The sequence below is a fragment of the Nothobranchius furzeri genome, chromosome 12 (genome assembly GCF_043380555.1).
Source record: "Nothobranchius furzeri strain GRZ-AD chromosome 12, NfurGRZ-RIMD1, whole genome shotgun sequence".
Classification (NCBI taxonomy): domain Eukaryota; kingdom Metazoa; phylum Chordata; class Actinopteri; order Cyprinodontiformes; family Nothobranchiidae; genus Nothobranchius; species Nothobranchius furzeri.
Window position 1 is genome coordinate 65,373,346 of NC_091752.1, and position 17,881 is coordinate 65,391,226.

At 36.5% G+C, this 17,881-nt stretch overlaps 1 protein-coding gene across 2 annotated transcripts in view; it reads left to right on the top strand.

Moving 5' to 3' along the window:
• Window positions 1–17,881, top strand: part of rnf216 (ring finger protein 216) — a 36,371-nt gene that overhangs the window by 12,672 nt on the left and 5,818 nt on the right. For both annotated transcript variants that reach the window (XM_054750711.2, XM_054750710.2), the window contains exons 12-13: window positions 519–667; window positions 764–842. In XM_054750711.2, coding sequence (XP_054606686.2) covers window positions 519–667; window positions 764–842 — 228 coding nt within the window. The remainder of the gene's footprint in view (window positions 1–518; window positions 668–763; window positions 843–17,881) is intronic.

A 17,881-nucleotide genomic window follows, 5' to 3' on the forward strand; every position in this document is an offset into this window, starting at 1 on the left:
TCTGGGAGGATGTTTTGGTACCATTCTCTATCCAGATAGAATAGAAAATAATTTTACTGTCACAGCTGGAGCAACAAAGAATAAAAAACGTAAGAAATACTTCAAAGTTCTAATTTACCACGTTTTACAAATAAAAGCCACATAGTCACCAGCAGATTATTATCTGGAGAGATGACATCAAAGGAGAAACGACTGGGTGTAAGTGGAACAACAACAGAACTGGTTGTGTTGGGAGCTGTGGTGGTTAGAGTCTAACAGCTGCTGGGAGGAAGGACCTATGGTAGCGTTCCTTCATGGAGGTGGGAGACATGGTCTTTCCTAGAGTCCTTCTGTCTCGCACCTCCTGCACCGGATCAAAGGAGGTGGGTCCTGAAGACCTCCATCAAGGCCGTAGGGATGGGCTTTGTAGTCATTTATAATTCATCTGTTCACTCTTCACAACATTCGTGGTGTCATCAAAGCTGAGTCTACTTGTGTGTGTGTGTGTGTGTGCGTGCGTGCGTGTGTGTGTGTTTCAGTCGGAGCTGAGCTGCATGGAAGGGGGCTGCCCCTGCTCCTACCCCATGTGTGAGCTGGAGAAGGTCCTGCCTGAGAACATTCTGTGTAAATACAACGAGAGGCAGGCGGAGGAGGCGGTGGCCGCCACCTGCGCCGATGAGCTGGTCAGGTGGGGAGCGGTTGTTTGGATTCCAGGACTTTGTGTTCCTCCCAGTTTTCCCACAAACACACTCGGCTCTTAACCCTTCCTCTCTTCCTCTGGCAGGTGTCCTTTCTGTAACTTCCCAGCGTTGCTGGACGAAGGAATGTCTTTGTTCAGCTGTCCCAACCCGCGGTGCCGCAAGGTCAGTCCTGCTTCTGTTTGTAGCGAAGCCCGTTCTGGTGGTCCACAGCTTCGTCTGAGTGTAGAGACAACAGATCCAGCTGACAGGAGAGCCTTTGTGCTTCCTGCGTCTTAGACAGGTCTCCACCTCTGCCCTCCTCTGGTTTTATCTCTGAGTCGTCTCCTTCTGTCGGAGGAATGCAGAGGAGTTGCCGCTTCGTGTCTGCCAGCGCAGCCAGCTCCGCTCTAAACATCCATTATTATTAATCTGCAGGCTGTAATCACCTTTACATCAACAGACCTCATAATGTTTTCTCCTCGTGGGAGTATCTGTCTGTTCTGACACACACACACACACACACACACACACACACACACACACACACACACACACGCACACACCTCTCCAACAGGACTAACGTGTGTTTTAGCCTCCATCATGTTGTTTGTGGCGTTCAGGCAGGAGTCTCCATCTTTGTGACGGATGGTAGTGATGAGGTTGTAAATAAAAGTAGGGAAGTTAAAACGATCCAGATTTATTTAATTTCACCTCTTGGATCGTCCGTGAGAGTTTGAATAAACACACGATCAGCTGCCGAACCACATCAGGAGAGACAGGAAGTCACCTGACTGAAGTCAGGCTCAGGGTACCAGAGATGTAGACGACCCCCCCCCCCCCACGCTCTTTTCTTTATCACCAATCACAATAATAATAATAATAACTAGAACTGCAAGCAGTTATCAACGGGTTCCAAGCCCCCAGCGCCAGTCGCCCACCCGCCCCGCCCTCCACTTCGCCAGTCCTCACGCGGTCCCGCCCCAAAAACACGTTCTCCCGCCGGCGTCCCGTCAGCTCACTTCAACCGGCGCAATGAAAGTAACACTCAGGATACGTCATTAAACCTGCAAAGCCTATACACATATCTTTCAGAGGCATGGCTGACTTCTCAATCGTGATTACAATGGAATTCCACTGTTTCCTTATTAAAGAACGTGAAGATTTAATGAGTGAGATTATCAAACAATGATCTATACATCAACAGAATATTACAAATAACATAAATACTCTATAATGTCTTTAGATTTAAAAGATTTTAAACAAAAACTATGAGTTTCATTTTGTGACTTGCTGACCAAATTTTTAAAAAAATCATGAAAAATACATAAATCATCATAAAATTACCAAAATATTCTCACATGGCAGTGTTAACATGCGGAATAATATGATGTTGTTTTTAAATCAGTAGACTCAAAGCTTTTTTGAAGAAAAATTGGGAAATATAACTACAAAGCTCACAACAAAAATTAAAATATTCATAAAAAAATAGTGCTACTTTCTAAAATTAGGAGAAAAATCTCAGATCACCATAGGTACATGTGGAATGTTGTAAATGGCTTATATTTACTGTATACCTAAAAATCTTTCTAACAAAAATTAATTACGTTGTTGTCCAACTATACAGAAAAACTGGTAAAAAGTAAAAAATTCATTAAAAATCTATGCTTTTGTACAGAAATCTCAAAATATTCCCAGGTTGCCTCTGTGATGTGAGAATTCTTGTTATATTTTTGTTGAGGTCATAAATGTAAAACTTTACTTACAATAAAATAAAATTTGCATTAGTGGCTGTAGACAAAAATATGTCCTATAATTAAACACAAGGGGGAGCTCAAATCAAGACGACATTTTTTTTCTTTCATAAACCACCTAAGATTGAACTTTGTACCAAATTACAAGAAGATTGTGAGAAGAGAATTTGCGCTACAATTGCTAGCCTAAAAATGTATTTTCATAAATATAAAGCGCAAACCTCTTCGTGGAGCTGCGGCCTTCGTGACATAAGCTCTAGCCTATCCAGTTAACACAATCTGGAAATCTTAGCCTCTTACATGCAAATAATGATTTTTAGGAAATTTTTCAAATTTGAAATTTTAAATGATCATAAACCACGCCCACTTTGATCAATCATTACCATATTGATAAAGTAGTCTTAAGACTCTAGAATGATGACAACCACTAAGTTTCGTGCAGATCCATTTAACCAGTTCAGCAGTATAATGTCTTGCTATTTATAGCGCCCCCTATTGTTTAATCAAGGTGAAAATCAAGACATACACTTGAATTGACCTTAGGTATGACTGTTATGAACAGCTTTGAAAAATGTCAAAACCTTTTGAAGTTATGCTAAAAAAACATTTTCATTCCCAAAAAATTATTTAAAAAAATCATATTAAAAAAAATAAGCAAATTATCCAAAATCCCTTCAGATCGTTTGGTCAGCCGCTCCCCCTCTCTTGTCAGGCAAAGTTGTGATGTGATTGTGTTTGACGGCCGGGAGGAGTTAACGAAAGTATGTTTGACTTACTATGCAAGTTTCTACTAATTAGCATAAGTTTAAAACATTTTTTAAAATACTCATCTTAATTTGACTGAGTCAATGAACATACTGGATGAGACCATTTGCTTGTTTACTAAAATATTGAGGAGAAACATGCCAAAAACATTTTTGGGGTACAACAGCGCCAACTATTGGACAAAATTCAAACTTTTTTCTGTGATTGTAGAGGTCACTATGACTGATATGATTTGTAATTTTCTGTATAGAATATGTATTTTTCATGAGTAAAAGGGCGAAAATTTTTAAAGCCTATAAGCCACGCCCACTTTTTAATCATTTTCAAAATATAGCTTAAGGGTCCGATGATTAACATATTTGCCAAGTTCTGTGGAAATCCATCAAGCCGTTTAGCTGAAACAAACTTTTTGACTCTTTAGCGCCCCCTATTGGTGAATCCAAACAAAATGGGGTAGATAGGGCTTACCGCTCATACTTCATAAGGGTCTAGAGTCTCATCAATTTATCTTGAGAAATGGTCAAGATATCATCAATTACCACATGTGCTAGCTAGCGCACTGATTTTGACATGGTGTCATTAGCCCAATTTTCAATATTTCTGCATTTTTCTTCATCACAACAACTTACCTTAGTCCATAGATCACATGTACGAAGTTTGAAGTTGATTCGACGAAAAATGATGAATAGGTGATTAAAAGTAAGTTTTGCGTTTTTTGCGATCTAGCAAAAAATCTAGTTAGGCGGAAATGGGCGTGGCCTATTTTAAAAAAGATGGAGAATCATCCAAGGATCATGTACATATAAAGTTTTTGACTGTAGGACCTACGGTTTGGGAGCTAGTAGCTGAAACGTGTTGACCTCCGCAATAGCGCCACCTAGGTGATGCGGGGTCCAAATTTTCGAATCTGAGTAGCGGTCAGGATTTTCTATCAGACTGCCATGTCAGATTTTCCCTGGCAATTTCAGGCTCTTGCGCCCATACAGACACAGCGGAGAAGAATAATGAAGAACTAGAACTGCAAGCAGTTATCAACGGGTTCCAAGCCCCCAGCGCCAGTCGCCTACCCGGCCCCGCCCTCCACTTCGCCAGTCCTCACGCGGTCCCGCCCCAAAAACACGTTCTCCCGCCGGCGTTCGTCAGCTCACTTCAACCGGCGCAATGAAAGTAACACTCAGGATACGTCATTAAACCTGCAAAGCCTATACACATATCTTTCAGAGGCATGGCTGACTCCTCAATCGTGATTACAATGGAATTCCACTGTTTCCTTATTAAAGAACGTGAAGATTTAATGAGTGAGGTTATCAAACAATGATCTATACATCAACAGAATATTACCAATAACATAAACACTTGATAATGTCTTTAGATTTAAAAGATTTTCAACAAAAACTATGAGTTTCATTTTGTGACTTACTGAACAAATGTTTTAAAAAATCATGAAAAATACATAAATCATCCTAAAATTACCAAAATATTCTCACATGGCAGTGTTAACATGCGGAATAATATGATGTTGTTTTTAAATCAGTAGACTCAAAGCTTTTTTGAAGAAAAATTGGGAAATATAACTATAAAGGTCACAACAAAAATAAAAATATTCATAAAAAAATAGTGCTACTTTCTAAAATTAGGAGAAAAATCTCAGATCACCATAGGTACATGTGGGATGTTATAAATGGCTTATATTTACTGTATACCTAAAAAGCTTTCTAACAAAAATTAATTACGTTGTTGTCCAAATATACAGAAAAACTGGTAAAAAGTTAAAAATTCATTAAAAATATACACTTTTGTACAGAAATCTCAAAATATTCCCAGGTTGCCTCTGTGATGTGAGAATTCTTCTTATATTTTTGTTGGGGTCATAAATGTAAAACTGTACTTACAATAAAATAATACTTGCATTAGTGGCTGTAGACAAAAATATGTCCTATAATTAAACACTAGGGGGAGCTCAAATCAAGACGACATTTCTTTTTGTTTCATAACCCACCTAAGAGTGAACTTTGTGGCAAATTACAAGAAGATTGTGAGAACAGAATTTGCGCTACAATTGCTAGCCTAAAAACGTATTTTCGTAAATATAAAGCGCAAACCTCTTTGTGGAGCTGCGGCTTTCGTGACATAAGCTCTAGCCTATTCATTTAACACAATCTGGAAATCTTAGCCTCTTACATGCAAATAGTGATTTTTAGGAAATTTTTCAAATTTGAAATTTTAAATGATCATAAACCACGCCCACTTTGATCAATCATTACCATATTGATAATGTAGTCTTAAGACTTTATAGTGATGACAGCCACTAAGTTTCGTGCCGATCCATTTAGCCGGTTCAGCAGTATAATTTCTTCCCAGTTATAGCGCCCCCTATTGTTTAATCAAGTTGAAAACCAGGACATACACTTGAATTGACCTTAGGTATGACTGTTATGAACAGCTTTGAAAAATGTCAAAATCTCTTGAAGTTACGCTAAAAAAACTTTTTCATTCCCAAAAAATTATTTAAAAAAATCATATTTAAAAAAATAAGCAAATTATCGAAAATCCCTTCACATCTTTTGGTCAGCCGCTCCTCCTCTCTTGTCAGGGAAAGTTTTGATGTGATTGAGTTTGACGGCCGGGAGGAGTTAACGAAAGTACGTTGGACTTACTATGCAAATTTCTACTAATTTGCATAAGTTTAAAACATTTTTTAAATTACTCATCTAAATTTGACTGACTCAAAGAACACATTGGAATAGATCATTTGTTTTTTTACAAAAGAAATGGGGAGAAACATGCCAAAAATATTTTTGGGGTACCAGAGCGCCACCTATTGGACAAAATTCAAAAAATTTTCTGTGATTGTAGATGTCACGATGACTGATATGAATTGTAATTTTCTGTATAGAATATGTATTTTTCATGAGTAAAAGGGCGAAAATTTTTAAAGCCTATAAGCCACGCCCACTTTTTAATCATTTTCAAAATATAGCTTAAGGGTCCGACGATTAACATATGTGCCAAGTTCTGTGGAAATCCATCAAGCCGTTTAGCTGAAACAAACTTTTTGACTCTTTAGCGCCCCCTATTGGTGAATCCAAACAAAATGGGGTAGATAGGACTTACCGCTCATACTTTGTAAGGTTCTAGAGTCTCATCAATTTATTTTGAGAAATGGTGAAGATATCATCAATTAACACATGTGCTAGCTAGCGCACTGATTTTGACATGGTGTCATTAGCCCAATTTTCAATATTTCTGCATTTTTCTTCATCACAACAACTTAGCCTAGTCCATAGATCACATGTACGAAGTTTGAAGTTGATTCGACGAAAAATGTCGAATAGGTGATTAAAACTAAGTTTTGCATTTTTTGCGATCTAGCAAAAAATCTAGTTAGGCGGAAATGGGCGTGGCCAATACAAAAAAGATGGAGAATCAATCAAGGATCATGTGCATATAAAGTTTTTGACTGTAGGACCTACGGTTTGGGAGCTAGTAGCTGAAACGTGTTGACCTCTGCAATAGCGCCACCTAGGTGACCCGGGGTCCAAATTTTCGAATCTGAGTAGCGGTCAGGATTTTCTATCAGACTGCCATGTCAGATTTTTCCTTGCAATTTCAGGCTCTTGCGCCCATACAGACACAGCGGAGAAGAATAATAATAACTAGAACTGCAAGCAGTTATCAACGGGTTCCAAGCCACCAGCGCCAGTCGCCCACCCGCCCCGCCCTCAACTTCGCCAGTCCTCACGCGGTCCCGCCCCAAAAACACGTTCTCCCGCCGGCGTCCCGTCAGCTCACTTCAACCGGCGCAATGAAACTAACACTCAGGATACGTCATTAAACCGGCTAAGCCTATACACATATCTTTCAGAGGCATGGCTGACTTCTCAATCGTGATTACAATGGAATTCCACTGTTTCCTTATTAAAGAACGTGAAGATTTAATGAGTGAGATTATTAAACAATAATCTATACATCAACAGAATGTTACAAATAACATAAATACTTTATAATGTGTTTAGATTTAATAGATTTTCAACAAAAACAATGAGTTTCATTTTGTGACTTGCTGACCAAATGTTTAAAAAAATCATGAAAAATACACAACTCATCCTAAAATTACCAAAATATTCTCACATGGCAGTGGTAACATGCGGAATAATATGATGTTGTTTTTAAATCAGTAGACTCAAAGCTTTTTTAAAGAAAAATTGGGAAATATAACTATAAAGGTCACAACAAAAATTAAAATATTCATAAAAAAATAGTGCTACTTTCTAAAATTAGGAGAAAAATCTCAGATAACCATAGGTACATGTGGAATGTTGTAAATGGCTTATATTTACTGTATACCTAAAAAGCTTTCTAACAAAAATTAATTACGTTGTTGTCCAACTATACAAAATAACTGGCAAAAAGTAAAAAATTCATTAAAAATCAATGCTTTTGTACAAAAATCTCAAAATATTCCCAGATTGCCTCTGTGACGTGTGTATTGTGGTCATATTTTTGTAAGATCATAAATGTAAAACTTTTCTTACAATAAAATAATATTTGCATTAGTGGCTGTAGACAAAAATATGTCCTATAATTGAACACTAGGGGGAGCTCAAATCAAGACGACATTTTTTTTGTTTCATAAACCACCTAAGAGTGAACTTTGTGGTAAATTACAAGAAGATTGTGAGAACAGAATTTGTGCCACACTTGCTAGCGTAAAAATGTATTTTTGTTAATATAAAGCGCAAACCTCTTTGTGGAGCTGCGGCTATCGTGACATAAGCTCTAGCCTATCCAGTAACCACAATCTGGAAATCTTAGCCTCTTACATGCAAATAGTGATTTTTAGGAAATTTTTCAAATTTGAAATTTTAAATGATCGTAAACCACGCCCACTTTGATCAATCATTACCATATTGATAATGTAGTCTTAAGACTCTATAGTGATGACAACCACTAAGTTTCGTGCAGATCCATTTAGCTGGTTGAGCAGTATAATTTCTTCCCAGTTATAGCGCCCCCTATTGTTTAATCAAGTTGAAAACCAGGACATACACTTGAATTGACCTTAGGTATGAGTGTTATGAACAGCTTTGAAAAATGTCAAAATCTTTTGAAGTTACGCTAAAAAAACTTTTTCATTCCCAAAAAATTATTTAAAAAAATCATATTAAAAAAAATAAGCAAATTATCCAAAATCCCTTCACAACTTTTGGTCAGCCGCTCCCCCCCTCTTGTCAGGCAAAGTTGTGATGTGATTGAGTTTGACGGCCGGGAGGAGTTAACGAAAGTACGTTTGACTTACTATGCAAATTTCTACTAATTAGCATAAGTTTAAATTATTTTTTAAAATACTCATCTAAATTTGACTGACTCAATGAACATACTGGATGAGCCCATTTGTTTTTTTACTAAAACATTGAGGAGAGACATGCCAAAACCTTTTTTGGGGTACAACAGCGCCACCTATTGGACAAAATTCAAATTTATATCTGTGATTGTAGATGTCACTATGACTGATAAAATTTGTAACTTTCTGTATAGAATATGTATTTTTCATCAGTTAAAGGGCGAAAATTTTTAAAGCCTATAAGCCACGCCCACTTTTTAATCATTTTCAAAATATAGCTTAAAGGTCTGATGATTAACATATGTGCCAAGTTCTGTGGAAATCCATCAAGCCGTTTAGCTCAAACTAACTTTTTGCCTCTTTAGCGCCCCCTTTTGGTGAATCCGAACAAAATGGGGAAGATAGGGCTTACCGCTCATACTTCATAAGGGTCTAGAGTCTCATCACTTTATCTTGAGATATGGTGAAGATATCATCAATTAGCACATGTGATAGCTAGCGCACTGATTTTGACATGTTGTCATTAGCCCAATTTTCAATATTTCTGCGTTTTTCTGCATCACAACAACTTATCTTAGTCCATAGATCATATGTACAAAGTTTGAAGTTGATTCGACGAAAAATGACGAATAGGTGATTAAAACTAAGTTTTGCATTTTTTGCGATCTAGCAAAAAATCTAGTTAGGCGGAAATGGGCGTGGCCAATACAAAAAAGATGGAGAATCATCCAAGGATCATGGACATATAAAGTTTTTGACTATAGGACCTACGGTTTGGGAGCTAGTAACTAAAACGTGTTGACCTCCGCAATAGCGCCACCTAGGTGACGCGGGGTCCAAATTCTCGAACCTGAGTAGCGGTCAGGATTTTCTATCAGACTGCCATGTCAGATTTTCCCTGGCAATTTCAGGCTCTTGCGCCCATACAGACACAGCGGAGAAGAATAATAATAATAAATAATAAATAATAAATAATGAAAAATCCGTAGAAAAACAATAGGGTTCCCTGCCCTTTGGGCTTGGAACCCTAACTAGAACTGCAAGCAGTTATCAACGGGTTCCAAGCCCCCAGCGCCAGTCGCCCACCCGCCCCGCCCTCAACTTCGCCAGTCCTCACGCGGTCCCGCCCCAAAAACACGTTCTCCCGCCGGCGTCCCGTCAGCTCACTTCAACCGGCGCAATGAAAGTAACACTCAGGATACGTCATTAAACCTGCAAAGCCTATACACATATCTTTCAGAGGCATGGCTGACTTCTCAATCGTGATTACAATGGAATTCCACTGTTTCCTTATTAAAGAACGTGAAGATTTAATGAGTGAGATTATCAAACAATCATCTATACATCAACAGAATATTACAAATAACATAAAGACTTGATAATGTCTTTAGATTTAATAGATTTTCAACAAAAACAATGAGTTTCATTTTGTGACTTACTGATCAATTGTTTTAAAAAATCATGAAAAATACATAAATCATCATAAAATTACCAAAATATTCTCACATGGCAGTGTTAACATGCGGAATAATATGATGTTGTTTTTAAATCAGTTGACTCAAAGCTTTTTTGAAGAAAAATTAGGAAATATAACTATAAAGGTCACAACAAAAATTTAAATATTCATAAAAATATAGTGCTACTTTCTATAATTAGGAGAAAAATCTCAGATCACCATAGGTACGTGTGGAATGTTGTAAATGGCTTATATTTACTGTATACCTAAAAAGTTTTCTAACAAAAATTAATTACGTTGTTGTCCAACTATACAGAAAAACTGGTAAAAAGTTAAAAATTAATTAAAAATCTATGCTTTTGTACAGAAATCTCAAAATATTCCCAGGTTGCCTCTGTGACGTGAGAATTCTTCTTATATTTTTGTTGGGGTCATAAATGTAAAACTGTACTTACAATAAAATAATATTTGCATTAGTGTCTGTAGACAAAAATATGTCCTAAAATTAAACACAAGGGGGAGCTCATATCAAGACGACATTTTTTTTGTTTCATAAACCACCTAAGAGTGAACTTTGTAGCAAATTACAAGAAGGTTGTGAGAACAGAATTTGCGCTACAATTGCTAGCCTAAAAATGTATTTTCATAAATATAAAGCGTAAACCTCAACATGGAGCTGCGGCTTTCGTGACATAAGCTCTAGCCTATCCAGCTAACACAATCTGGAAATCTTAGCCTCTTACATGCAAATAATGATTTTTAGGAAATTTTTCAAATTTGAAATTTTAAATGATCATAAGCCACGCCCACTTTGATAAATCATTACCATATTGATAATGTAATCTTAAGACTCTATAGTGATGACAACCACTAAGTTTCGTGCAGATCCATTTAGCCAGTTCAGCAGTATAATTTCTTCCCAGTTATAGCGCCCCCTATTGTTTAATCAAGTTGAAAACCAGGACATACACTTGAATTGACCTTAGGTATGACTGTGATGAACAGCTTTGAAAAATGTCAAAATCTTTTGAAGTTACTTTTAAAAAAACTTTTTCATTCTCCAAAATTTAAAAAAAAAAATCATATTAAAAAAAATAAGCAAATTATCCAAAATCCCTTCACATCTTTTGGTCAGCCGCTCCTCCTCTCTTGTCAGGGAAAGATGTGATGTGATTGAGTTTGACGGCCGGGAGGAGTTAACGAAAGTACGTTGGACTTACTATGCAAATTTCTACTAATTTGCATAAGTTTAAAACATTTTTTAAAATACTCATCTAAATTTGACTGACTCAATGAACATACTGGATGAGATCATTTGTTTTTTTTTACGAAAGTAATGGGGAGAAACATGCCAAAAATATTTTTGGGGTACCACAGCGCCACCTATTGGACAAAATTCAAAAAATTTTCTGTGATTGTAGATGTCATTATGACTGATATGAATTGTAATTTTCTGTATAGAATATGTATTTTTCAGGAGTAAATGGGCGAAAACGTTTAAAGCCTATTTATAGCCTATAAGCCACGCCCACTTTTTAATCATTTTCAAAATATAGCTTAAGGGTCCGATGATTAACATATGTGCCAAGTTCTGTGGAAATCCATCAAGCAGTTTAGCTGAAACAAACTTTTTGACTCTTTAGCGCCCCCTATTGGTGAATCCACACAAAATCGGGTAGATAGGGCTTACCGCTCATACTTCATAAGGGTGTAGAGTCTCATCAATTTATCTTGAGAAATGGTGAAGATATCATCAATTACCACATGTGCTAGCTAGCACACTGATTTTGACATGGTGTCATTAGCCCAATTTTCAATATTTCTGCCTTTTTCTTCATCACCACAACTTATCTTAGTCCATAGATCATATGTCCGAAGTTTGAAGTTGATTCGACGAAAAATGACGAATAGGTGATTAAAAGTAAGTTTTGAGTTTTTTGCGATCTAGCAAAAAATCTAGTTAGGCGGAAATGGGCGTGGCCAATACAAAAAAGATGGAGAATCACCCAAGGATCATGTACATATAAAGTTTATGACTGTAGGACCTACGGTTTGGGAGCTAGTAGCTGAAACGTGTTGACCTCCGCAATAGCGCCACCTAGGTGACGCGGGGTCCAAATTTTCGAATCTGAGTAGCGGTCAGGATTTTGTATCAGACTGCCATGTCAGATTTTTCCTGGCAATTTCTGGCTCCTGCCCCCATACAAACGTAGCGGAGAAGAATAATAAATAACTAGAACTGCAAGCAGTTATCAACGGGTTCCAAGCCCCCAGCGCCAGTCGCCTACCCGGCCCCGCCCTCCACTTCGCCAGTCCTCACGCGGTCCCGCCCCAAAAACACGTTCTCCCGCCGGCGTTCGTCAGCTCACTTCAACCGGCGCAATGAAAGTAACACTCAGGATACGTCATTAAACCTGCAAAGCCTATACACATATCTTTCAGAGGCATGGCTGACTCCTCAATCGTGATTACAATGGAATTCCACTGTTTCCTTATTAAAGAACGTGAAGATTTAATGAGTGAGGTTATCAAACAATGATCTATACATCAACAGAATATTACCAATAACATAAACACTTGATAATGTCTTTAGATTTAAAAGATTTTCAACAAAAACTATGAGTTTCATTTTGTGACTTACTGAACAAATGTTTTAAAAAATCATGAAAAATACATAAATCATCCTAAAATTACCAAAATATTCTCACATGGCAGTGTTAACATGCGGAATAATATGATGTTGTTTTTAAATCAGTAGACTCAAAGCTTTTTTGAAGAAAAATTGGGAAATATAACTATAAAGGTCACAACAAAAATAAAAATATTCATAAAAAAATAGTGCTACTTTCTAAAATTAGGAGAAAAATCTCAGATCACCATAGGTACATGTGGGATGTTATAAATGGCTTATATTTACTGTATACCTAAAAAGCTTTCTAACAAAAATTAATTACGTTGTTGTCCAAATATACAGAAAAACTGGTAAAAAGTTAAAAATTCATTAAAAATATACGCTTTTGTACAGAAATCTCAAAATATTCCCAGGTTGCCTCTGTGATGTGAGAATTCTTCTTATATTTTTGTTGGGGTCATAAATGTAAAACTGTACTTACAATAAAATAATACTTGCATTAGTGGCTGTAGACAAAAATATGTCCTATAATTAAACACTAGGGGGAGCTCAAATCAAGACGACATTTTTTTTTGTTTCATAACCCACCTAAGAGTGAACTTTGTGGCAAATTACAAGAAGATTGTGAGAACAGAATTTGCGCTACAATTGCTAGCCTAAAAACGTATTTTCGTAAATATAAAGCGCAACCACTAAGTTTCGTGCAGATCCATTTAACCAGGTCAGCAGTATAATGTATTGCTATTTATAGCGCCCCCTATTGTTTAATCAAGGTGAAAATCAAGACATACACTTGAATTGACCTTAGGTTTGTATGTTATGAACAGCTTTGAAAAATGTCCAAATATTTTGAAGTTATGTTAAAAAAACTTTTTCATTCCCAAAAAAATATTTTAAAAATTCATATTTAAAAAAGTAAGCAAATTATCTAAAATCCCTTCAGATCGTTTGGTCAGCCGCTCCTCCTCTCTTGTCAGGCAAAGTTGTGATGTGATTGGGTTTGACGGCCGGGAGGAGTTAACGAAAGTACGTTTGACTTACTATGCAAATTTAATACAATTGCTAGCCTAAAAATGTATTTTTGTAAATTTAAAGCGCAAACATCTTCGTGGAGCTGCGGTTTTCAATATCTAAGCTCATGGCTATCCAGTTAACATAATCTGGAAAACGTAGCTTCTTACATGAAAATAATGATTTTTAGGAAATTTTTCAAATTTGAAATTTTAAATGATCATAAACCACGCCCACATTGATCAATCATTACCATATTGATAATGTAGTCTTAAGACTCTACAATGATGACAACCACTAAGTTTCGTGCAGATCCATTTAACCAGGTCAGCAGTATAATGTATTGCTATTTATAGCGCCCCCTATTGTTTAATCAAGGTGAAAATCAAGACATACACTTGAATTGACCTTAGGTTTGACTGTTATGAACACCTTTGAAAAATGTCAAAATCTTTTGAAGTTACGCTAAAAAAACTTTTTCATTCCCAAAAAATGATTTAAAAAAATCATAATAAAAAAAATAAGCAAATTATCCAAAATCCCTTCACATCTTTTGGTCAGCCGCTCCTCCTCTCTTGTCAGGGAAAGTTGTGATGTGATTGAGTTTGACGGCTGGGAGGAGTTAACGAAAGTACGTTGGACTTACTATGCACATTTCTGCTAATTTGCATAAGTTTAAAACATTTTTTAAAATACTCATCTAAATTTGACTGACTCAATGAACACACTGGATGAGATTATTTGTTTTTTTACGTAAGAAATGGGGAGAAACATGCCAAAAATATTTTTGGGGTACCACAGCGCCACCTATTGGACCAAATTCAAAAAATTTTCTGTGATTGTAGATGTCACTATGACTGATAAGAATTGTAATTTTCTGTTTAGAATATATATTTTTCATGAGTAAAAGGGCGAAAAATTTTAAAGCCTATAAGCCACGCCCACTTTTTAATCATTTTCAAAATGTAGCTTAAGGGTCCGATGACTAACATATGTGCCAAGTTCTGGGGAAATCCATCAAGCCGTTTAGCTCAAACAAACTTTTTGACTCTTTAGCGCCCCCTATTGGTGAATCCAAACAAAATGGGGTAGATAGGGCTTACCGCTCATACTTCATAAGGGTCTAGAGTCTCATCAGTTTATCTTGAGAAATGGTGAAGATATCATCAATTACCACATGTGCTAGCTAGCGCGCTGATTTTGACATGGTGTCATTAGCCCAATTTTCAATATTTCTGCATTTTTCTTCATCACAACAACTTAGCTTAGTCCATAGATCACATGTACGAAGTTTGAAGTTGATTCGACAAAAAATGATGAATAGGTGATTAAAAGTAAGTTTTGCGTTTTTTGCGATCTAGCAAAAAATCTAGTTAGGCGGAAATGGGCGTGGCCAATACAAAAAAGATGGAGAATCATCCAAGGATCATGGACATATAAAGTTTTTGACTATAGGACCTACGGTTTGGGAGCTAGTAGCTAAAACGTGTTGACCTCCGCAATAGCGCCACCTAGGTGACGCGGGGTCCAAATTTTCGAATCTGAGTAGCGGTCAGGATTTTCTATCAGACTGCCATGTCAGATTTTCCCTGGCAATTTCAGGCTCTTGCGCCCATACAGACACAGCGGAGAAGAATAATAATAATAAATAATAAATAATAAATAATGAAAAATCCGTAGAAAAACAATAGGGTTCCCTGCCCTTTGGGCTTGGAACCCTAATAAATAATAAATAATAAATAATGAAAAATCCGTAGAAAAACAATAGGGTTCCCTGCCCTTTGGGCTTGGAACCCTAATAATAAATAATGAACTAGAACTGCAAGCAGTTATCAACGGGTTCCAAGCCCCCAGCGCCAGTCGCCCACCCGCCCCGCCCTCACCTTCGCCAGTCCTCACGCGGTCCCGCCCCAAAAACACGTTCTCCCGCCGGCGTCCCGTCAGCTCACTTCAACCGGCGCAATGACAGTAACACTCAGGATACGTCATTAAACTTGCAAAGCCTATCCACATATCTTTCAGAGGCATGGCTGTCTTCTCAATCGTGATTACAATGGAATTCCACTGTTTCCCTATTAAAGAACGTGACGATTTAATGAGTGAGATTATCAAACAATGATCTATACATCAACAGAATATTACAAATAACATAAATACTTGATAATGTCTTTAGATTTAAAAGATTTTCAACAAAAACTATGAGTTTCATTTTGTGACTTATTGACCAAATGTTTTAAAAAATCATGAAAAATACATAAATCATCCTAAAAATACCAAAATATTCCCACATGGCAGTGTTAACATGCGGAATAATATGATGTTGTTTTTAAATCAGTAGACTGAAAGCTTTTTTGAAGAAAAATTGGGAAATATAACTATAAAGGTCACAACAAAAATTAAAATATTCATAAAAAAATAGTGCTACTTTCTAAAATTAGGAGAAAAATCTCAGATCACCATAGGTACATGTGGAATGTTGTAAATGGCTTATATTTACTGTATACTTAAAAAGCTTTCTAACAAAAATTAATTACGTTGTTGTCCAACTATACAGAAAAACTGGTAAAAAGTTAAAAATTCATTAAAAATCTATGCTTTTGAACAGAAATCTCAAAATATTCCCAGGTTGCCTCAGTGATGTGAGAATTCTTCTCATATTTTTGTTGGGGTCATAAATGTAAAACTGTACTTACAATAAAATAATATTTGCATTAGTGGCTGTAGACAAAAATTAGTCCTATAATTAAACACAAGGGGGAGCTCAAATCAAGACGACATTTTTTTTCTTTCATAAACCACCTAAGAGTGAACTTTGTGGCAAATTACAAGAAGATTGTGAGAACAGAATTTGCGCTACAATTGCTAGCCTAAAAATGTATTTTCATAAATATAAAGCGCAATCCTCTTCGTGGAGCTGCGGGTTTCGTGACATAAGATCTAACCTATCCAGATAACTCAATCTGGAAATCTTAGCCTCTTAAATGCAAATATTGATTTTTAGGAAATTTTTCAAATTAGAAATTTTAAATGATCATAAACCACGCCTACTTTGATCAATCATTACCATATTGATATTGTAGTCTTAAGACTCTATAGTGATGACAACCACTAAGTTTCGTGCAGATCCATTTAGCCGGTTCAGCAGTATAATTTCTTCCCAGTTATAGCGCCCCCTATTGTTTAATCAAGTTGAAAACCAGGACATACACTTGAATTGACCTTAGCTATGACTTTCATGAACAGCTTTGAAAAATGTCAAAATCTTTTGAAGTTACGCTAAAAAAACGTTTTCATTCCCAAAAAATTATTTTAAAAAATCATATTAAAAAAAATAAGCAAATTATCCAAAATCCCTTCACATCTTTTGGTCAGCCACTCCTCCTCTCTTGTCAGGGAAAGTTGTGATGTGATTGAGTTTGACGGCCGGGAGGAGTTAACGAAAGTACGTTGGACATACTATGCAAATTTCTACTAATTTGCAAAAGTTTAAAACATTTTTTAAAATACTCATCTAAATTTGACTGACTCAATGAACATACTGGATGAGATGATTTGTTTTTTTACGAAAGAAATGGGGAGAAACATGCCAAAAATATTTTTGGGGTACCACAGCGCCACCTATTGGACAAAATTCAAAAAATTTTCTGTGATTGTAGATGTCACTATGACTGATATGAATTGTAATTTTCTGTATAGAATATGTATTTTTCATGAGTAAATGGGCGAAAGCTTTTAAAGCCTATTTATAGCCTATAAGCCACGCCCACTTTTTAATCATTTTCAAAATATAGCTTAAGGGTCCAATGATTAACATATGTGCCAAGTTCTGTGGAAATCCATCAAGCCGTTTAGCTGAAACAAACTTTTTGACTCTTTAGCGCCCCCTATTGGTGAATCCACACAAAATGGGGTAGATAGGGCTTACCGCTCACACTTCATAAGGGTCTAGAGTCTCATCAATTTATCTTGAGAAATGGTGAAGATATCATCAATTACCACATGTGCTAGCTAGCACACTGATTTTGACATGGTGTCATTAGCCCAATTTTCAATATTTCTGCATTTTTCATCATCACAACAACTTACCTTAGTCCATAGATCACATGTACGAAGTTTGAAGTTGATTCGACGAAAAATGACGAATAGGTGATTAAAAGTAAGTTTTGCGTTTTTTGCGATCTAGCAAAAAATCTAGTTAGGCGGAAATGGGCGTGGCCAATACAAAAAAGATGGAGAATCATCCAAGGATCATGTACATATAAA